This window comes from Saccopteryx leptura, chromosome 1 (assembly GCF_036850995.1).
Source record: "Saccopteryx leptura isolate mSacLep1 chromosome 1, mSacLep1_pri_phased_curated, whole genome shotgun sequence".
Classification (NCBI taxonomy): domain Eukaryota; kingdom Metazoa; phylum Chordata; class Mammalia; order Chiroptera; family Emballonuridae; genus Saccopteryx; species Saccopteryx leptura.
Window position 1 is genome coordinate 146,978,671 of NC_089503.1, and position 21,962 is coordinate 147,000,632.

The following is a 21,962-nucleotide window of genomic DNA, read 5'->3' on the forward strand; positions in this document are numbered from 1 at the left end:
AATATAGACATTTTAATGATGTTTATTCTTCCTAACCATGAGCACGGTATATGCCTCCACTTATTCGTATCTTCCCTGATTTCTTTTATCAATGTTTTATAATTTTCCGAGTACAAGTCTTTAATCTCCTTGGTTAGATTTATTCCTAGGTACTTTATTATTTTGGTTGCAATGGTAAAGGGGATTGATTCCCTGATTTCTCTTTCTGACAGTTCATTATTAGTGTATAAAAATGCCTCCGATTTCTGAGTATTGATTTTATATCCTGCCACCTTGCCAAATTCATTTATCAGGTCTAGTAGTTTTTTGACTGAGACTTTAGGGTTTTCTATATACAATATCATGTCATCTGCAAATAATGATAGTTTTACTTCTTCTTTTCCAATTTGGATGCCTTTTATTTCTTTTTCTTGTCTGATAGCTGTGGCTAGGACTTCCAGAACTATGTTGAATAAGAGTGGTGAAAGGGGGCACCCCTGCCTTGTTCCTGATCTTAATGGGATTGCTTTTAATTTTTGCCCATTGAGTATGATGTTGGCTGTGGGTTTGTCATAGATGGCCTTTATCATGTTGAGGTATGTTCCCTGTATTCCCACTTTGCTGAGAGTTTTGATCATGAATGGGTGCTGGACTTTATCAAATGCTTTTTCTGCATCTATTGAAATTATCATGTGGTTTTTCTCCTTTCTTTTGTTTATGTGATGAATCACATTGATTGATTTGCAAATATTGTACCAGCCTTGCCTCCCAAGAATAAATCCTACTTGATCATGGTGTATGATTTTTTCCATATATTGCTGGATCCGGTTTGCTAATATTTTGTTGAGGATTTTTGCATCTAAGTTCATCAGGGATATTGGCCTTTAATTTTCTTTTTTTGTGTTGTCTTTGCCTGGTTTTGGAATCAGAATTATGCTCACCTCATAAAAGGAGTTTGGAAGTCTTCCTTCCTCTTGAATTTTTTGAAATAGCTTGAGAAGGATAGGAGTTAGTTCTTCTTTGAATATTTGGTAGAATTCACTTGTGAAGCCATCAGGCCCAGGACTTTTCTTTTTTGGGAGTTTTTTTATAGCTGTTTCAATCTCATTTGTTGTAATTGGTCTGTTTAGGTTTTCTGATTCTTCCAGATTGATTTTTGAAAGATTATATGATTCAAGGAATTTGTCCATTTCATCTAGGTTGTCTAGTTTTTTGGTGTACAGTTCTTCATAGTATTTTCTTACAATATTTTGTATTTCTGTTGTGTCAGTTGTTATTTCTCCACTCTCGTTTCTAATTTTATTTATTTGAGTCCTCTCTCTTTTTTTCTTGGTGAGTCTCGTTAAAGGTTCATCGATCTTGTTTACCTTTTCAAAGAACCAGCTCCTGGTTTCATTGATCCTCTGTATTGTTTCTTTAGCCTCTATGTCATTTATTTCTGCTCTGATCTTTATTATTTCCTTCCTTCTACTAGCTCTGGGCTTTACTTGCTGTTCTTTTTCTAGTTCTTTTAGATGCAGGGTTAAGTTGTTTATTTGAGCTTTTTCTAGCTTCTTGAGGTGTGCCTGTAATGCTATAAACTTCCCTCTCAGGACTGCTTTTGCTGTCTCCCATAAATTTTGGGTTGATGTATGCTCATTATCGTTTGTTTCTAGGAATTTTTAAATTTCTTCTTTGATCTCAATGTTAACCCATTCATTGTTTAATAATGTGCTATTTAGTTTCCAAGTGTTTGAAAGTTTTTCAATTTTTCTATTGTGGTTGATTTCTAGTTTAATGCCATTGTGATCAGAGAAAGTGCTCGATATGATTTCAATCTTCTTAAATTTGTTGAGCCCGCTTTTGTGCCCTAACATGTGGTCTATTCTAGAGAATGTACCATGAGCACTTGAAAAGAATGTATATTCTGCTGTTTTAGGGTGGAAGGTTCTGAAGATATCTATTAAATCGAGTTGATCTAATATGTCCTTTAAGTCTGCTGTTTCTTTGTTAATTTTCTTTCTTGACGATCTATCTAATGATGTTAATGGGGTATTGAAATCCCCTACTATTATAGTATTGCTGTTGATCTCGCCCTTTAAGTCCATCAAAGTCTGCTTTATATATTTAGGTGCTCCTATATTAGGTGCGTAGATATTTATAATGGTTATATCTTCCTTTTGGATTGCTCCCTTTATCATTATGTAGTGACCTTCTTTATCTCTAACTATGGTCTTTGTTCTAAAGTCCATTTTGTCTGATATAAGTATTGCTACCCCAGCTTTCTTTTCATTTCCATTTGCGTGAAATATTTTTTTCCATTCTTTTATCTTCAGCCTGTGTGCATCTTTTGATTTAAGGTGTGTCTCTTGTAGACAGCATATGTATGGGTCCTGTTTTCTTATCCACGCAGCTACCCTATGTCTCTTGATCGGATCATTTAATCCATTAACATTTAAGGATATTACTGATATGTAATTGTTTATTGCCATTTTTTTTCTTTAAAACTGTTTTTATCTTTTGCTATATATTTTTTTCCTTTGATCTGTTTACAACAGGTCCCTTAGCATTTCTTGCAGCCTTGGTTTGGTTGCAGTGAAATCCTTGAGTTTTTTTTTGTCTGTAAAGCTTTTTATTTCTCCTTCAATTTTAAATGATAGCCTTGCTGGATAAAGTAGTCTTGGTTGTAGGTTCTTGTTCTGCATTACTTTGAATATTTCTTGCCATTCCCTTTTGGCCTCAAGTGTTTCTGTTGAGAAGTCAGAAGTCATCCTTATGGGGGCTCCTTTGTAGGTGATAGTCTTTTTTTCTCTAGCAGCTTTTAATATTTTCTCTTTATCATTTAGCTTTGGTAATTTAATTATGATGTGTCTTGGTGTTGTTTTTTTGGGGTTTCTTTTTAATGGAGTTCTCTGTGCTTTCTGAACATGTGAAATGTTTTCCTGCCTTAATTGGGGGAAGTTTTCCGCTATAATATGTTGAACAAAGTCTCTATCCCTCGTTCTTTCTCTTCTTCTTCAGGAACCCCTATGATGCAGATGTTATTTCTCTTCATGTTGTCACAGAGCTCTCTTAGAGTTTCCTCAGACTTTTTGAGTCTCTTTTCTTTTTTCTGCTCTGCTTCTGTGCCTTTATTTATTGTGTCCTCTAACTCACTGATTCGATTCTCTGCTTCATCCATCCTGCTTTTAATTCCTTCCATTGTATTCTTTATTTCAGATATTGTATTTGTCATTTCTGTCTGATTCTTTTTTATTATTTCAATGTCCTCTTTTATATTTGTTATCTCTTTATTTAGGTTTTCGTAATGGCCATCTATGGTTGTTCTAATATCTTTGAGCATCCTAACAATCGTTATTTTAAACTCTGCATCTGGTAATTTGGTTATATCTGATTCACTTAGGTCCTTTTCTGGGGATTTCTCTTGGTTTATTTGTGTTGTATTTCTCTGCCTCTGCATTTTCTCTTCACGGGAGTGGCTGTGATCACGTGCTCGGGTGCACAAGGGTTGGTCTCCTTGGCCTTTGCCCCGCCCCTGTGTGTGACGTTATGCTCGGTCCTGAGGGCACTGGCGAGCACCTTTGCTCAGCTGCGGGTCTTCGCCTGTTTCCGAGCTTTCGCCCTGCCTTTGCAGGATGATCCCACTCAAGGAACAGCTGCTAGCCTTGGCTCTACCACTGGGCAGGGCTGCATGCCCAAGCTCAGCTCCGTAGCGGAACTCCGCCTCTTCTGGGCTTTTGGCTCCACCCCCGCGGGAGGAGCTGGCTACCAAGTCAGACTGCAAGCCTGGGTTGCACAGGCGGGGCAGGGCTGTGCTCCTCTGCCCTTGCTCCAGGGCTGGTTTCTCCCCTTTCCGGTGTTCCCGCCCTTCTCCCGGAGGCTGGATTACAAGCTGCTGGCAGCTGAGCTTGACCGCTTTTTCACGCCCCCTTCTCCCCAGCCGGGCAAGAGTGAGCTCACACCTGAGCCCAGTGGTGGCCAGCCGGCTTCCGCCCCTGCCAGCAGAACCGCGCTTTTGTCTCCCGCTGCCGCCCGCTCTCCAGTGCGCCCTCAGCCACGTGGGTGGGGGCGTTGCAGCTCGGACCCTAAGACTCACTAATGTAGACCCGAAAGCTCCCTCCTTCTATGCAACTCTGCTCTGAATGCTGCGGGGGAGCTTGTTTGGCTGCTCTCCTGCTTCCCTTTGCTGGTATTGCTGTTTCCAGGCGAAATATTCACTTCAGCTTTGGGGAGTGACTCGTCCCAGGGGTTAGGGTGGCTATCTCCCAAAATGTTTCTCCCTATGCCTCCTAGATTGCACTCTCTTCCTGTTACTGTGGTCTTCTCCTCTCTCCCCCCATCCCCAGGAGCTCCAGGTGATTGTTTTTGAGAGAGATGTTCTGCGTGGTCCCTTTAAGAAGGATCCTGGGTCTGAGAAATCAGACTCTCACAAACAGTATCCTGACTTGTTTCCAGCTAAATACTGCCCTTATGCCTCTTCTGGGCTCTGGGGCTGCAGGCTGGGGCTTTGTTCCTGGGGCTCAGGACCCTTTCCCCTCTGCTAAACTCACTTCCCGCCACGCGAGTCTCCCTGCTGCCATTCACTCCGAGGAGCTGGGCAGCCCTCTCCACGTTTCTGCGTTTCCGCTTTTCCTACCAGTCTCTGTGTGGCTTCTTCAGCGTTCCTTGGTTGAAGAGTCCTTTTAGTTTAGTCCAAAGTTGGTTTTTCCAGATGATAGTTCATAAAATTAGTTTGTAATCCACTTTGGTTCTGGGAGGTAGATGCTGGTACATCCGCCTACTCCCGCGCCATCTTGTCTCATCTTTTTTCCTCTTTTTATAGTAGGTCCTTTAACATTTCTTGCAGTACTTGTTTGGTTGTAATGAATTCCTTGATTTTATTTATTTATTTATTTTGTCTGGGAAACTTTTTATTTCTCCTTCAATTTTAAACAATAACTTTGCTGGATAAAATAGTCTTGGTTATACTTTCTGGTTTTGCATCACTTTGATCTTGCCAATCCCTTCTGGCCTCAAGTCTTTCTGTTGAGTCAGATATCATCGTTATGGGGGGCTCCTCTGTAGGTAATTAACTGCTTTTCTCTTGCAGCTTTTAGTATTCTTTCTTTGTCTCTTCACTTTGACACTTTAATTATGTTGTCTTGCTGTAGGCCTCCTTGGGTTCCTCTTTAGTCTGACTCTCTGTGCTTCTTGAACTTGTGTGACTTTTTCCTTTATCAGTTTAGGGACATTTTCAGCTATGATTTCTTCAAACAGGTTCTCTATCCCTTGTTCATTCTCTTCTCCTTTAGGAACCCCTATGATGCAGATGTTGTTTCTCTTCATAGAGGTTGCTTAGAGTTTCCTCAGGTTTTTTGTGCCTTTTTGTTTTCCTGCTCTACTTTTGTACTTATGTTTATCTTGTCTTTTAAATTGCTGATTTGATTCTCTGCTTCATCCAGCCTGCTATTAATTCCTTGTACTGCACCCCTCATTTCTGTTTTTGTATTTATCATTTCTGACTGGTTCCTTTTTATGATTTCATTGTCCTTTTTGATGCTTGTTATGTCTTTATTTAGGTGTTCATTATGTCCATCCATTGTTGCTCTAAGATCCTTGAGCATCCTAAAAATCATTATTTTTAACTCTGAATCTGGTAGTTTGGTTACTTCCATTTCATTTATTTCTTTTTCTGGGGATTTCTCTTGTTGATTCCTTTGAGTCACATTTCCTTGTCTGCCCATTTTGTCTGTGTATTAGTTAGTGCTATCTGACTGAACTTTTTGTGGTGTCCTGATGAGGAAGATGGGCTTGCTAGTACTGACCTACTGACCTCCTGTTTTCCTTGTTCTAGGAATACTTCTTTAGGGTACTATTTTTCTTGTGGTTGTCTGTGAGTATTGGATGCAGTTGGTCCTTTCATGGGTATAGTTATTACTTCAGGCTGGCTGGTTCTAAGGGTCAACTTGATCATGTTTATTATACACTGTGCAATGTCCATCCTGTTAGATGTATTTATTCTCCACAGTGTTTGGTGCCTACTAAACTCCACCTTTGGGCATGCTGCTTGTGTAGCTAGCTGAGTCTAGGGTTAGTGCTATCTTCCACCCACTACCAGTTGTGTTGCTTCTAGATCTTCTTTGGTTGATGTCAGCTGTTGTTGTAATCCTCTGTGGGCTACCTGTCTGTAGCCATTGCTCTTTTCACTGTTTGTGTTTGCATTTTCTGTGCCTGGGTAATGTGGGAGGGGACAACCTGTGTATAAAGATCATCTTCTTTCTTCTTATAGATGACAGTATTGTAAAAGCCCCAAGCTCCGTAAGATTTGTCTTCACTTTCAGCTGCTCCACCTCCTCTTGTCGCTGCCTGATCTTCCCACAGAGTCTTCTGTAGAAAAACTGTAGTGTGGGCCCAGACTGGCCTCACCAAACCAACCCCTTTACAGGTTGCCAGCTTGTTGGGTTAGGGAAACTGAGGTTGTGAATACAATGTTAGTGGGACCCCCCTACTTCAGGAGTCTCTTGGTCTGTAGCTCTGTATGGGGAATGTGGCCCCTACTCCAGAGCCTATTCCCTCAGCCACTGCTGGATGCTCAAATGTTATTTTCTCCCAACAAAGTGAGCAGCAGGGTCAGATCGAGTATGGCTGACAGTCCCCTCTGCAGAAGTTCTCACAGCTGATGAGACCCTAGTCTCAGGGAATAAGACTGAGAGAGTCCTCTCCTGGGGCTCATTGTGCCTCCCTTTGAAAGTGGCTAAGCCCCTTGACTAGGTCCAACAGTAGGCTCGTAGGGACCCACACTTTAAATGTCCATGCTGCAAGTCTCTCTTCCTTCCACCTGTTGAATCTAGCTCAGCAGGGCAGGATTCAGCACCTGGGCTAGCTGACTGTGAAGCTCCATTCTACCCAATGCACATTATCTGCTTTTCCAGTACTGATCACATAGAGCAGAACTCACCTCAGCTGGTCTAGATGTGAGGAGTCTTCCTTAGGATTCCACTCTAGCAAGTGTTGTTAGGTCCTGAACTGATGCTCTCCACTGGATGTGCCAGCCGTGGGCATTCTTGGCAAGAACCTGGAGCAGACCAGTGGGAGACACTGCCCGTGACTGGCCCTCAGCAACCTTCTTGGAGCTACAAGCAATCCAGAGCTAATGGCTGCCTCTGCTAGGCCCAGGTGCACATGGAAATTCCAAGCTGCACTTCTAGGCTGGCTTTTACCTACATTGGCCCTGGGGGAAGGTCCATTTCAAAGGCCAAGCTTCCCTGAGTCCCGCCTCCTGCAGCCTCTGTCTGCTAGCTGCTTGTTGGATTCAGCCACTGAAAAAACCTCTGGCATGGTCTAGAGCAGTGGTTCCCAACCCCCGGATTGCAGACCGGTACTGGTCCGCGGGCTATTTGGTACCGGTCTGCAGAGAAAGAATAAATAACTTACATTATTTCTGTTTTATTTATTTATATTTAAGTCTGAACGATGTTTTATTTTTAAAAAATGACCAGATTCCCTCTGTTACACCTGTCTAAGACTCACTCTTGATGCTTGTCTCGGTCACGTGATACATTTATTCGTCCTACCCTAAAGGCTGGTCTGTGAAAATATTTTCTGACATTAAACTGGTCCGTGGCCCAAAAAAGGTTGGGGACCACTGGCCTAGAGCCTGCGGCAGTTCAGGGATTAGGAAGGGTGGTGTTTGTGCCTCTACTCCTTGGCCCCAGGTGTCAGTCTGTCCAGACTTTTTTCTCAGACCTCAGTAGGGTGTGGGCCCAGAAGTCTGGTGGGTATGGCCTCTAAGGCCCAGAGGTGTGGTCTGCCCACTCTCCTTACAATTTCTATTGCGTCTCCCATGAGGTGGAATGATCAGTTTTAGACTGAGGAGTGTGTGGGGGAAAGCTCCATACCTCAACACCAGAAAACTGAGTCACTGACACTCTCCCTGCCTCCTGGCTTCTCAGAACAGCCCAGTCACCATGACTGAAGCTGGAGAAACTCCCAAGGGTGGAGCAGTTGCTTTTCCCCAAGCTGATGCTGGTAATAGGGGACTGCTCCACCCAAGAAAGATGGCGTCTGCAGTATTGGAGAATGACTCAGCACAGGGGTTCTGGTGGCCATTCCCCACAGTACCTCTTCCTGGGCCTCTAACTTTACACTCTCCTCTTGCAACTCTAATCCTTTCTCCGATGGAGAAAGCTCCATTGGAGCCCCGGATATATGTCTGTGGACAAGATACTCTGCATAGGCCCTTTAAGGTGGAGCCTATGTCTCCGAGAGCTCCTTCTCTTACTCGCAGACAAAATCCCTGCTCTTTTCACCTCCAAATGCTGTGTGGGTGCCACTTCTAGACTGTGGGGCTCTTGGCTGGGGTTCTGGACCAGGGGCTGAGAACCCACACAGGGCGACCCTCCCTGCAGTGAGAGTCCCTCTCGACCCTCAGCTGCCACTCGCTTTTGGGAGTGAAACAGCTCTTTCCGCGTCTCTGCCCTTTTTACCAGTCTCGGTGTGGCTTCCTCTGTGATCCTTGATTACAGACTCCTCTTCGTTTAGTCCAAAATTGGTTTTTAAAGATGATTGTTCTTAAATTAAGTTGTAATCTAATTTCGTCCTAGGAGGTGGCAGTTGGAACATCCACCTACTCTGTCATCTTGGAATCCTCCTCTCTCAAGATGGTTTCTTTATATTGTTTTAAAATTTTTAACTTCAGAACTGTAACAACCAAAGAAAACTACATTTAAAATTGCACTTTGTTTTGTTTGTTCACTCATTTCTTTTTGTTTTATATGTGGACAATAGGATGGTAGTGCCTGGAGAGGGTGGGGGTTGGGTGGAGGTTTGAGAAAGGACAAAGAAAGGAAAGTGGCCAAATATATGGTGATGGAAGAGGTGGGCCTTGAGTTTGAGCATGCAGTGGAGTACATAGATGTCATATCATAAAGATGTACACCTGAAATTTACAGAATGTTATTAACCAGTGTTACACCAATAAATTTCATTTAAAGAATGCACTGTTTAATTAACATGCCTGTGAAAGCTGTTGACCTCAAAGTTTGAGTGGTTTAAAATGTAAATGTTATGGACTGAGCAAGGAATGTGAAAGGTCAAATTCTTTCCTTAAAATTTATGGTTATCAAAGTTAAATGAGGAAAGAAAAGCATTGGCAGTTGAGCAGAATGATCTTCTGAGATGGATTTCTCATGGGATAATTTAAAACAATTTCTAAAAGTGATCGTTCAATATGACACATTTGAGACCTCACTGGATTCCGCTCTGACCTGTGTCATGACACCAGTTCTGGGTGAGACCTTTGCGTGCTTGCCCTTCCTGGTGCCTCTGCCCTCCTAGCTTGCAACCCCAGAACAGTGGAGAGAATGTCACACTGCAGATCTTCACAAGCAGTTGCCTCCAGAGCCACACCCCCTCCCCGCCAACAGCCCAGTGACTGTTTTTTTCTGCATTTTTAATATTTGAAGGGTAACTATTTGGGGCTTGTAATAATTATATTTATAAAACAAATTGGATAATACTAACTCAATCTAGCTTTTGTTTCTTAGAATACATGAAATGGCTTTTGCTAGGTAGAAATGTTTACTTGGGGAAACAAAATTGTGCTGAAAAAGAGAATACCACTGAAATATTAATTTCAGTAGTATTGAAAATATATATTTCATTAGAAATTAAGTGTGTACCCATTATATCTAACACTAGTGAAGATATAATTCAGTGAAGACTGAATTCAGAGAAATAGAGACCTGTGATTCTGTTTGCTTCCTTGATTACTTACCTGTTTACTTGCTTTGGGCTTCAGTTCTAGCCTCGATGCCCTAGATGCCGACAGTGAAGGCGAGGGGCCTCCGGAGCAGTCACACCTGTGTTACACACCCAAGTCTCACAGTTCCTCAGGAACCGGGATTCCTAGCGGGGATGAATTAGACTCTTTTGAGACCAACACAGAACCAGATTTTAACATCTCCAGGACTGAGTCACTTTCTTTATCAAGTAACCTTCAGTCAAAGGTATTTCTTACTGGTATTAATGTGGTTTGTTCTAAGCAGGAAAAATGTGTTATCTAAATCTATCCATTTCTGAAAGACAAATTGTGTTTTCTTCACATGTATAAACTTGTGGGGTTTTTTTTGTTTGTTTGTTTTTTGAGGCCCATGACTGACTGATTGAGTCTATCTTTTTAATCTTTCTTCCTCTAATTTGTATAGTTCTTACTCACAAGGGCTGTTTGTTTTTAGTAATTCACTGCCAGTATATACAATCTTTCACGTACTTGGAAAATTTTACCATTTTACACAGTAACTTCTGCCATCATCCCTTAAGCAAAGGAAGGAAAACTGGTAGTATTCAGTGGGTTGAAGTGATCAAACTTATTTTGCTCACATAAAATTTACTTGGCTTGGGCGATGCGGTAAATAATATTAGTAAGGCAGAGACAATGTTTGTTTAGAATTCCCAGCCACGTGCACTAATCTGGAACACCGTTAATATGGTCATTATTTCCGTAAGAGACAGGTTTTCTCTCCTGGGCAGTTTGCATGGGATTTCATTTTGTTGAGGTTGTTTTTTTTTTTAAAGATTAAACTCTTCCAGTCTTGTAGAGAAAGCCCTTTTGTGTTTGGATATGTTTTTTTCCCTTTTGGTTTGTATGACTGACTCCTTTTTTTGTCTTAAATTAAGTTTACTACTATAAAATAATGTGTGCTATGCCCAAACAGCTCTTACCATGAATACATGGCCATTATGATAACGGTTAATTGTTTTAGTATGATCTACAATATACAAAACATATTTTTTATATATGTACAACATTATATAATTTATCATGACCCACCTTAGATGTAAGTAGTACTTTTAATTTTTGAATAGATGAGGTTCTGCACCAATGAGATGTCTTATCCTGGTTATCCACGCTTGCTGAATAGTCAGAACTCAAACCCAGGCCTTCAGAATACAGACCTTGAATCCTTTCCCTCATGTCTGAAGGTTATAGAACTATCATAACCTTTAGAAGCTGAAGAGCATGTAATGTTTCTGGAGAATAAGAATATGTGTGTTGATGTAGATCCCTCTTAGTTTTGCCTTTTAAATGGAATTATAACACACTCATCATTACTTGGAATGAAAAGTAATTCAATCTTTGTGAAATAGTTCAATGTGGTCCACTTTTAAGAATCTGTCCTGTAAAATATAGCTTGCCTTGCCTCTGTAGTTATCCTGTGTACCTTTTTTCTGAGGGTTCTGGATAATTTTCAAAGTTCCATTATTATACAAAATGATTACCATATATGACTTTAATGCAGTGGATGGTATTTGGTTAGGGCCTTTTGTGGCCAGCTCACTGTTACACTCATAGGACATCTTGGGCTGGCCTTCCTGACATGCAGACCCAGAGGGTCCTCCCTAATAAGTCAGTCAGGGGAGGCACAGCCCAAGACCCTTTGAAGCAGGGTCAGGTGTCTGTTTTCAACTTTCCTCCTGGCTTTTGAGACCATTGAACTTAGGGAAGCCATGTGTTCTCACTTAGGGAGAGCAGAAGAGACCATTGCTTGTGAAGGACATGCTGATGGCTCAATTTCAGTAATAAACTTTGCATTACTTTATTTTAGCCCTAGCTTTAAGTGCTATCTTACAAATGGCTGATGGAATGAATTCTAAGTCCACTAGGCTTCTCTCCATTGAATGGGAGTTGAATGCCATAAATGGCTTTAATAGTGTTCTGTTGCATATTCATTTAAATTTCCTAGAACATGTAGGAAAAACATGTTTTATTTATCTCGCCATCTTACATTTTCCCCTATGTCACAAATATTATAACAGAAATAGTATGTAATTGGAAAAACAAGATAAAAAATGGCAGGTCATCTAAAAGGAATAAAGATACATAAACCACCTTCTCTAATCCCATCCCCTCATCCCCCTTCCCTTTGAAGGGATTAGTGAATTTATATATATTTATAAAATTTATATATATATATATAAATATATATTATATAACATATAGATACAGATAACAGGACAGCAAATCCCAGAGGGAAGGGGGGAGGGAGCTGGGGGAGGGGGACAAAGGGAGTGTAATGGGTGACACCCAAGTGAGGGTGAGGTGTTAAATTGAGTGGGACATTTGAATCCATGTTAATGCAATAGATTAAAATCAATAAAAATAAAAAAATACATAAATCAGTGATATTCAAACGTCATCCCAGGAAGTACTGGATGGAAGGGATATTAAAAGATGAACACAACTTGGAAGATTTGTGTAGTAACCTGACGCATGCTTCCCTCAAGGCTGCAGCTAACATTATAAACAAAACAGCTATTTGGAAGTTTTTAAAACTCTTATCTTTGTAAGTGGCTACCCCTCTACCTTCTAATAACCATTAAGCATAGATATACATATTAATATAGAATTTTGCTTGAATGCTACAGTGTAAAATAAAAATAACTGACAACTCAGGTGAAAAAAAGTTCAAACTCATTGTTAAATATACAGAGAAAAATCATTAGACTTAGTTTTTCACTTTTAACTGACTTTTTTTTATTTTAATGTCATGATTGTATTCTAAATTATATATAGGCATTGTGCCCAAAAGCATTAACTAAACAATAAAATTTTAAAAGTTGTGAGAGGATCATAAAAAATTGTTGAGGTTGAATCCTTTTACAAAGATGCTGATTTAGTAACATTCATGGTGAACATATACTTTCAAGTCGTGTGTAGCATTTTTTAAAAAAAACTTTATTATGATCTCTTTTAGGAATCATTGCTTTCTGGCATTCGCTCACGTTCTTATTCCTGCTCATCGCCCAAAATTTCTTTAGGAAAAACTCGGTTGGTGCGTGATTTCACAGTGTGCAACTCGAGTGAAGGTGAGCATTAGTTACCATGTGTGTTTGAAGGCATTCTATTCCAGAGCAGAGTCTTCGTCAGTAAAAGTACATAAAATATACAAGAGCAGCAGGCAAGTTTTCCATTCTGTTTTCATCATTGATTTTTCTAAGCTTAGAAAAATCTTTTTCTTTTTCTATTTTTTGCTTAAGTGAGACACAGGAAGGCAGAGTAACAGACTCCCACATGTGCCCCTATGGGGATCGACCTGGCGAGCCCCCTACTGGGTGATGCTCTGCCCATCTGGGGCCACTGCTCCATTGCTCGGCAACAGGGCTATTTTAGCACCTGAGGCAAGGCCATGGAGCCATCCTCAGCGCCTGGGGCCAACTTGCTCCAACTGAGTCATGGCTGTGGGAGGGAAAGAGAGAGATAGAGGAGAGAGAGGGGGAGAAGTGGAGAAGCAGATAGTGGCTTCTCCTGTGTGCCCTGACTGGGAATTGAACCCAGGACATCCATATACCAGGCTGAGACTCTACCACTGAGTCAACTGACTAGGGCCAAAATCTTTTTCTCATTAGATATCAGGCAAGTTAAAGATTTGATTTTGATGAAATTACAAATTTGTATGCCCATGATTGTTGCTTCATTCTTTAAATAAAATGTATTCTACAAAGGTGGCATAAATTAGAATTTATTCTACTTTCATTATTATGAAGGCTTTAGAGGATTTTATTTAAGTATAAAAATTACTTTTTCCCCTGTTTATAAATTGCTGAAATAATCTAATTCCTCAGAGGCAAATCATAGAAAAATAAATTTTCTTTTTTTAGTTAGCAGGGGACTTTAGAGAGTTGAAATAAGAGAACATATTTGAAACATGAGTAAATGTATCTCAACGATTTTTGTAGCAATTCAAGCATTCAGAAATGTAACTTTTATGCAATACAATTTTAATTTAAATATTGTATACCTACAGAAAGAGGTGCAAATTATAAGCATATAGGTTGAGGAATTTTTAAAAACAAATTCAGATTAAGAGATAGAAAGATTATAGGCAACTCAGAGATGCCCTGTAGTCCCTCTCAGCCACTGCACCCATGTTCAACATTATTTTGGAATGTAATTTTTTCATACCTTCTGTACATAATATATTATGTAATAATTACATTTCAAGACATATTTGGAAGTATTCATGCTAATCTGTAATATATAGCATTATAATAAAATTTTTGTCAATATATTAATTAGATCAGCAATTTTCAACTGGTACGCCACAAGAATCTTTAAAACATGAACACTTAACTATTCAGTCAGGGGTAGTGTCCCCTTTGATCTCCAGTTGTTAAAAAAAAAAATAGTGACAGCAGCCAACACAATAGCCATCCAGTGTGAATGAATCAGAATAATACCTATTTGAGCCCTGGCTGGATAGATCAGTTGGTTTGACAAGGATACTGATGCACAGAGGTTGGCAGTTCAGTTCCTGGTCAGAGTACATACAGAAACAGATCGATGTTTCTGTCTTTCTCTTCCCTTCTTTCTAAAACCAATGAATAATAATAATAAAAAATTATTATTGTACTTACTTTGTTGTCAGATCTGCAAAAAATAGATTTTTTTGGTAAGCCACAGAATTTTAGTGATTAATGTATGTGTGCCATGACATGAAATAGGTTGAAAATTGCTGTATTAGATAATGTCTTTGTCTGTTATTCTTAAGAGTCTTAAATGACTCAGAAAACAAGAGATGTGCTTTAATATTCTCAATTTCTTGATGTAGAATATTTAAAATAGGATTTATGTTACTCCTTTTTCTTTTGATTCTAGCCTTATTACATTGTTATTTTGCATTTTTATGCTATGTAGAACAATATTAAAACCATACTCTTTGTGCTTGGAGCTGCCATCCTAAAATAGTGACTTTTATGTATGGGAGATAGTAAGTATTTGTTGAACAGATATAGTAGTCAAGATACATCAAATACAAAACAAATGCTACTAGATGTGTTCTCCTCCTCCCCCACTCTTTCTGGGAAGTCCTTTGGAAGAAGAAAAAGCAAGACTACTATATGTGTCAGTTTTAATTTTTGGAATGGGAATATGGAGAAAAGGACCAAGAGAAAGAAAGAATACACTTACCTGTTAGAAGACAGGGAAGGGAAATGGATTGAATTTACACTGAATTTTTTTATTCTTTTTGTGTCATGAGTATTTCTAAGGTCTCCAGCTCTCCCTAATATTAGTTTAGGTTGGGAATCCTTTTAATAGCAGCTTGACACCGTTCCTCTCATATAGTCCTAGGTAACAATTTAACTTTATATAGTAACTGTTTGGAAAACACTTTTAAGTATTCTGTGAAATGCAAAAAATGGTAATATCTCTGATTTTTCAAGTCAGACTGTTCTGAATTTGAAATTTTTGAGCACATGACTACGAAGGAATTGATTGTAAGGGGAAAGAGCCCTTACTTATGAATTCTTTAATGAAAAGGGAAGGGTATCTTTGCTTAACATACAATCCTTAACCTATTTAAATTTGAATAGGAAAGAAAAAAAGCTGACTGCCTTTGGCTGTTCTGTGAATAAAAACTTATCTTTAAACAGTATATTTTAAAACAGGGCTATTTGAATGCAGTCTGATGTTCTCCAAAAGGTAAGAATTACCAATAGGTACTTTAGATTGAGGCTCCACAGATTCCAACAGATATTCCTGTATGGTTGCAAATGTTTGGATTGATAGCATTAATCCTAGTCAAAACTACAAGGTTATGAAGAATAAATTAAATCTTAAGGAAGAGGAATAATTTTAACTGTGTGATCAAAGCACAGGTGTGAAAGCTTGACTAGTTCAGACATATATTCTAATGTTTCATTGTTTAGTTTGCTTAGGTTAATCAGAAGTAAATTAATACTTGTGGTGTGAAAAATCCTCTCTCAATGAGTTTGGAATAGTCCTGAACATTTTCTCTATTTGAATAGACTCCAAGTCTCCTTTTACCCTAGTTTGCTAGTGGAAACTCCTGTATATGAGCTGTAATACAAACATACAAAGATAGGATGATGGTTTTTCCATCTTTTTAATTGTATTTGTGATCTCTCTTACTTGTCAAATCCAAAAGGTTACTGTCATTTCACATCCTTTTTTTTTTTTTTAAGCCAAGAGACAGTGGTGGCAACTTTATTTTTTAATGCTTGTATATATAAAAAAAATTCATTCCTATACACGATTTCCTGTGATGCATCATAAGTTTAGATAGAAAGGGACATTGTCAGTATTGAAATGATAATTATAACCTCACCAAGATGGACAAAATATTCTGCATTTAAGAATTTGAGGAGTGAAGTAAATACACTTTTGAAAATTATTATGCACTGACGGATGGAATCCTATTAGACTTTGTCCAGTTACCTTATTAGCTCGGTTATTTTGGATAAGAGACTTTATTTTCTTGATACCTCTTGTACCTCGGCCTATTTATAATAAGGATCCTGATTTTTGCCCATGACTTCATTTGTATAGCATTTAATAGCAGTAGACTAAAGCCTTCAAATTCTTCAAAGTAGATTTTCCATTACCTACCAGACATTATTAGGTTCAACATAGATATTTACACATTTCAGAGGATACATATTTATTAGTTTTTCTTCTTATATACCTGGTCCATCTTCCTTTGCAACCTAGTTTTGCCTCTTCATGCTTCTGAATTGTAACGGTAAGGGATTTTCCCTGCTCTATAGATGGTGTGCTCCACAGTGGCTGTTCCCTCCTTCAGTCTCTCTCACTGTCTAAATCAGTGTCTCTGCTCCATCCCTGTAGTAAGTACTCAAGTTCCCTCTGGAAACAAGCCGGCCCTAAGCTGCTTGCATGAGCTTGCCCTTCATCCCCCGTAAGGCCAATGGGAAAGGTGGTTCTCCCTTTCCCGTATGCCACAAAGCACATCTCTGAACTGGCTGCTGCTAGGATTTTATAAAGGCATTGCCGCTATATTAAAATGGACTCTTCCTTAGGCTGGCCTTCATGACTTTTCTTTCAAGCTTTGCTTAAAAAGCAGCTAAGATATGTATTGATTCTGTATGTTGGGGAATTAGTGTTACAAATAAGGGATGAAGCTCTGGTGAGCAATATCATAAAAGATAGAACTAATTTTCTGCACTGCTGAAAATACTTGCTGCCCCTTGCTGATGCTAACTTAGTTCATAAAACCATTAAATGTCGCCGTATTGTGGCCTCTTCCCCATTCCCTAAAAAGTAGGGAAAGTGGTAAAGATGTGTAGAGCAATGCCCTACTTACATAAAGTGACTTTTTTTTCCTCATAACTGGTGATGTATATAATGAAAGGATATGGTTGAATGTGTGCATTTCAAACTAACACGTGACTGCTCATTTGTCTTAATGTTCATTTTATTGTTCTGTGTCTTGTAGAGCAAAGAGCTTACAGCTTATCGGAGCCACCAGGAGATAAAAGGTATTTTAACTTCCAAATTTTCTGAGGGACTGCTTAAAATATTTACAAATCATTTGGGGTATTTGTTTAAGAGTTCATGAAGTTTCTATGTAATGAGCCTGCCTGAATCTTTTGTTTCCTTTGTGACCTGTGTTGGGATAGGTTGGCTAGCTGATGCTTTCAGTCCCCAGATGTGCAGGCCTCTGGACTGGGGACAGAGTATTCTACTTTGGGTTATTGTCAGAGTCGAACACTTCCAATGTATAAGACCAAGGGGAGCAGTGTGAGCACCACCTGCTTTAGAAAGGCATCAGGATTTACTGAGTGTGTCCACCATGACTAGAAGCTTTACTGTGATAACAAGCCCCTGGGTGGCCAGTTAAAGGAAGTGCCTAAACATCTCTGTAACCTTTCTGTACAAAGTATTGATTAGAAGTGTTAAGTTTGAAACAAAGAAAAATTATGCAGAAAGTACTTTAAATGGTCCTGGCCGGTTGGCTCAGTGGTAGAGTGTCGGCCCAGCATGTGATGTCCTGGGTTTGATTACCAGTCAAGGCATACAGGAGAAGCACCCACCTGCTTTTCCACCCCTTCCCCTCTTGCTCCTCTCCCCCTTTTTCTCCTCCTGCAGCCATGGCTCAATGGGAGCGAGTTGGTTCTGGGCACTGAGGATGGCTCCATGGATGCTGAGCAATGGAGCAATGCCCCTGATGAGCAGGGCATCACCCCCTAGTGGGTTTTCCAGGTGGATCCTGGTTCAGTGCATGCAGGAGTCTATCTCTACCTCCCTTACTCTCACTGAATAAAAAAAAAAGATAAAACAAAAGAAGAGCCCTGGCTGGTTGGCTCAGTGGTAGAGCGTCAGCCTGGTGTGCAGGAGTCCCGGGTTCGATTCCCGGCCAGGGCACACAGGGGAAGCGCCCATCTGCTTCTCCACCCCTCCCCCTCTCCTTCCTCTCTGTCTCTCTCTTCCCCTCCCACAGCTGAGGCTCCATTGGAGCAAAGTTGGCCCGGGTGCTGAGGATGGCTCTGTGGCCTCTGCCTCAGGCACTAGGATGGCTCTGGATGCAACAGAGCGACGTCCCAGAGGGGCAGAGCATCGCCCCCTGGTGGGCGTGCCAGATGGATCCGGGTAGGGCACATGCGGGAGTCTGACTGCCTCCCCATTTCCAACTTCAGGAAAAAAAAAAAAATAATAATAATAATAAAAGAAAGTACTTTAAGCATTATCAGTTTTCTGATTGATGTGCAGATTTTAACACTTTATGCCTAAGTGTCTCTTTTCCCTAGAAGGTAAAACTGACACTGGACTATGTTTGGGAAGCTGACTAGGGATCAGGAAAGACTGTTGAGTTCTCTTGGCATTAAGTAACTAACTACTCATGAATCACACTGTGAAATAGCCTTGGGTTATGTCAGGAATGTCAGAAATGGCAGAAATGTTTAGCTTTAAGAGACCACATGAGAAAGAAAAAAAATGGTTTCAATTTTGGTGATATTAATGTTAAAACTCTGAAATATTTTAATATATTGATCAAAGTGGACTACTGTGCTTTAAATCTTGGAATAAAAGTATTAATAAGATAATATATGGTGACAGAAGATGATTTGACTTTGGGTGCTGGGCATACGATGCAATGTACAGATCATGTATCATAGATATCTACACTTGAGACCTATATAATCTTATAAACCAATGTCACCCCAATAAATTTAATAAGAAATAAATAGCTCATAGTAATATTGACTATGCAAAATAATGTAGATCATATTTCCATATCTTTGGCTTTTGTTCTCAAAATTCCAGAATATTTTATTTAAAAGTTTAACTATTTTATTTTATAAGCATATATTTTTTTTAAAAATAATTTTATTTTTTTAATGGGGTGACATCAATAAATCAGGATACATATATTCAAAGATAACAAGTCCAGGTTATCTTGTCGTTCAATTATGTTGCATACCCACCACCCAAAGTCAGATTGTCCTCTGTCACCTTCTATCTTGTTTTCTTTGTGCCCCTCCCCACCCCCTCTCCCTCTCCCATTCCCCCCTCCCCCCCGTAACCACCACACTCTTATCAATGTCTCTATAAGCATATTTTTAACTTTTAAGTTCTTGTTTCTTTGTTCTCTTCCTATACTTTCTGATAACATTGGATTCTTATTTTATAAATTAAACATCTATTTCTTGAAAAAAAAGTGTTAATATGAAAAAACTTCGTATTATTTATTCTTATATATATTTTGAGACTAGAATAGAAACTTTGAAATGAGAAAACCAGAGGAAAACTAAGAATTTCTTTTAACAATAGAATGATGATGAAGATGACATCATGACAGTGCCAGTGATGATAGCAGTAGCAGCAGTCCTGACCATTATTGGGTGTTTTATGTGGTTGCACTGTTTTGAACTGCTTACCTCTATTAGTTCATTTAAGCAACTTGTTGACTAACTCTAGAATTTGCTCATCATCCTGCTCATCATTTTGATTAGAAGTCTCCTAATGGACTGATTGTCAAGATATTTTTTAAATAGAAAATATTTTTTATTAGGAGAGGGATTTAAAGCTAGAAAAGCCAATGTCTTAACTGGTTAAATGGTACTTTATGAAATGTGTTAACTTGGATGAGATGTACAGGGAGTGTCCTTTTCTCTCTTAGTCCACATTTTCTGTCAGTACAGGTATTTTTTTCTATTCTTTAGTTTCCCTTGGTCTACATCCTGAAAGTACCCACCTTTCCCAGTCATATCCCCTAGTGCAGTGATTTTCATCCTTTTTCATCTCATGGCACATATAAACTAATTACTAAAATTCTGCAGTACACCAAAATATATATATATATTTTCAATCTGAGAAAAAGAATAGGTATATGTAGTACTCCAGCCCACTGGGAACTACCAGTGTTGCATGGAAAAAACCTACTCAAGACACAAACTTATGTCAAGAGGGAGAGGGGGAGGCCTGCCAAGGGAGGCAAAGAAGACCTCCTGAATTTCCTTCTCCCTTAGCTATTATTGATCAGAAGCAGAACAGAGGTAACAGGATTACAGGGGAGGGAGACCAGGTGATAAAGGGAAAGAATGACTAATGGTCATTTTGCTGACATGGAAAAAGAGCTAATTTGGGTCAGTACATTCTTTTTTTTTTTTTTTTTTTCCTAATTAAAAGCACCAAGGAAGGGGCAATCTAGGACCTCTAGGCTAATTTTCTAAAGCCAGTTCACATGCATTTCTTTGTGTCTGCACACAGGTCACTCACTCACACAAGCTTCTTGGTGTTTGCCTCTAAGAGACGTTCACTCAGTGCTTTTAACTAAAGTTCCCCAATCCAAGTCTCATAGGGTTCAAGGTTAGATGGGTGATTCCCTACATCTCCCCTTTCTTGTTTTAGTAAAGATGAACAGAAAGGGAGATGGTTAGGTGGTTGTAGTGGACGATAAAGAGCAAGCATAGAAAAAAAACAGGTTTTAAGGGTTATACAGGCATTTCTGTATTTTGTAAAAGTTCTTTAGCACACCTAGTTTGATGTTTCAGATTGTCCCAGGTGATGTCAGGCACTCCTTGAGTGCTTGGGAGCGAGTTAGGTGTCCTTTTCTGGGTTTATTTCCAGAGATGGACTCATGATCAGTTTCTGGATCTCTAGAACTGGGTTGCTTTCTAGGGGCTAATGTCAATTCATGATGAGGCTTCACATTTCTTTTTCCTTGCTGGTATTCAAAGATGACCTGTTGATGACAAAATTGGAACATACCCTCACCCCCAAGTTAGTAATTTGATTGGATTCTGCCACTCAAGGCCAGATAATATCCCGATACAACATGAGAGGCTTAGATCGTTACTCATCTGGCATAAAATGCCTCTCTGCTGCAGTAAGTGCAGAGGAGGAAATGTTCAAAAACTTAAGAGTAAAATAAGCCTTATACAATTGTTCTTGTGGGGTGAGGCTGTCCTCCTGACTCCCCCTTTTTTGTTAAGATAGGTTTTTAAGGTGCAGTGAGCACGTTCAATACAGGCCTGTCCTGTTGGATTATAAGGGATAGTTGTAACAATTTTAATATTCCAGTTTTGTAAAGCTATTTGGAATGTCTTAGAAGTATTGTAAGGGCCATTATCTATTTTAATTACTTCAGGACATCCAGGAATGGAGACGGACTCTAAGAGGTGAGAAATAGCATGACACGCTGCTTCCCCAGTAGCAGGAGTAGCGTGGATCATGCCTGAGTGGAACTCTATACAATGAAGAAGAGTCCATAACTATTTTTTCTGCTTGTTTACATTACATGGGTGTGGTAGAGATAGCCCTTATCCAGGGAAGGAGCCCTTTTACTGAAATAAAGTTGCTGACTATTATTACATTTTATAGGTCTGTGATGATCTCCATGTTCTTTATATAAACTTGATTTTAGTAACAAAAACTTGGGACCTAATTGAGACAATATCCAATCAAATCCAGAAATCCCTTAAGCTGCTTTGTTTTTGAAATATGGGATTTCTCTAAGTTTTCAGGGTTAATTAGTAGTCAATTTTTAAATGTGAGATGTTCCAAGTATTCAAAGGCAGATTAAGATTGGTTGAGGTCCCAGGCACAAAAGAAAATATTGGGCCCCTTAAAAAAAAGAGAGACAGTGAAAATAAAAATACATGTTAACCATATTTTTAAATAAATAAAAAATATTATGAACTATTAATGATAAAATTGCACATATGAAACCAAACCTGGTGTCATTAGAAAAAAGTGTGAAGTTGGG

At 39.3% G+C, this 21,962-nt stretch overlaps 1 protein-coding gene across 9 annotated transcripts in view; it reads left to right on the forward strand.

Annotated features, from left to right (window-relative positions):
* Nucleotides 1-21,962, forward strand: part of ARHGEF28 (Rho guanine nucleotide exchange factor 28) — a 368,879-nt gene that overhangs the window by 226,109 nt on the left and 120,808 nt on the right. For 7 of the 9 annotated variants that reach the window (XR_010750308.1, XM_066377149.1, XM_066377154.1 and 4 more), the window contains 4 exons: nucleotides 9,737-9,944; nucleotides 12,693-12,804; nucleotides 16,504-16,581; nucleotides 17,190-17,232. Coding sequence is in view for 8 of the 9 variants with exons in the window: in XM_066377149.1 (XP_066233246.1) it covers nucleotides 9,737-9,944; nucleotides 12,693-12,804; nucleotides 16,504-16,581; nucleotides 17,190-17,232 (441 nt within the window). In the remaining variant the exon portion in view is untranslated. The remainder of the gene's footprint in view (nucleotides 1-9,736; nucleotides 9,945-12,692; nucleotides 12,805-16,503; nucleotides 16,582-17,189; nucleotides 17,233-21,962) is intronic. The other 2 variants (XM_066377164.1, XM_066377219.1) reach the window with 1 other exon arrangement.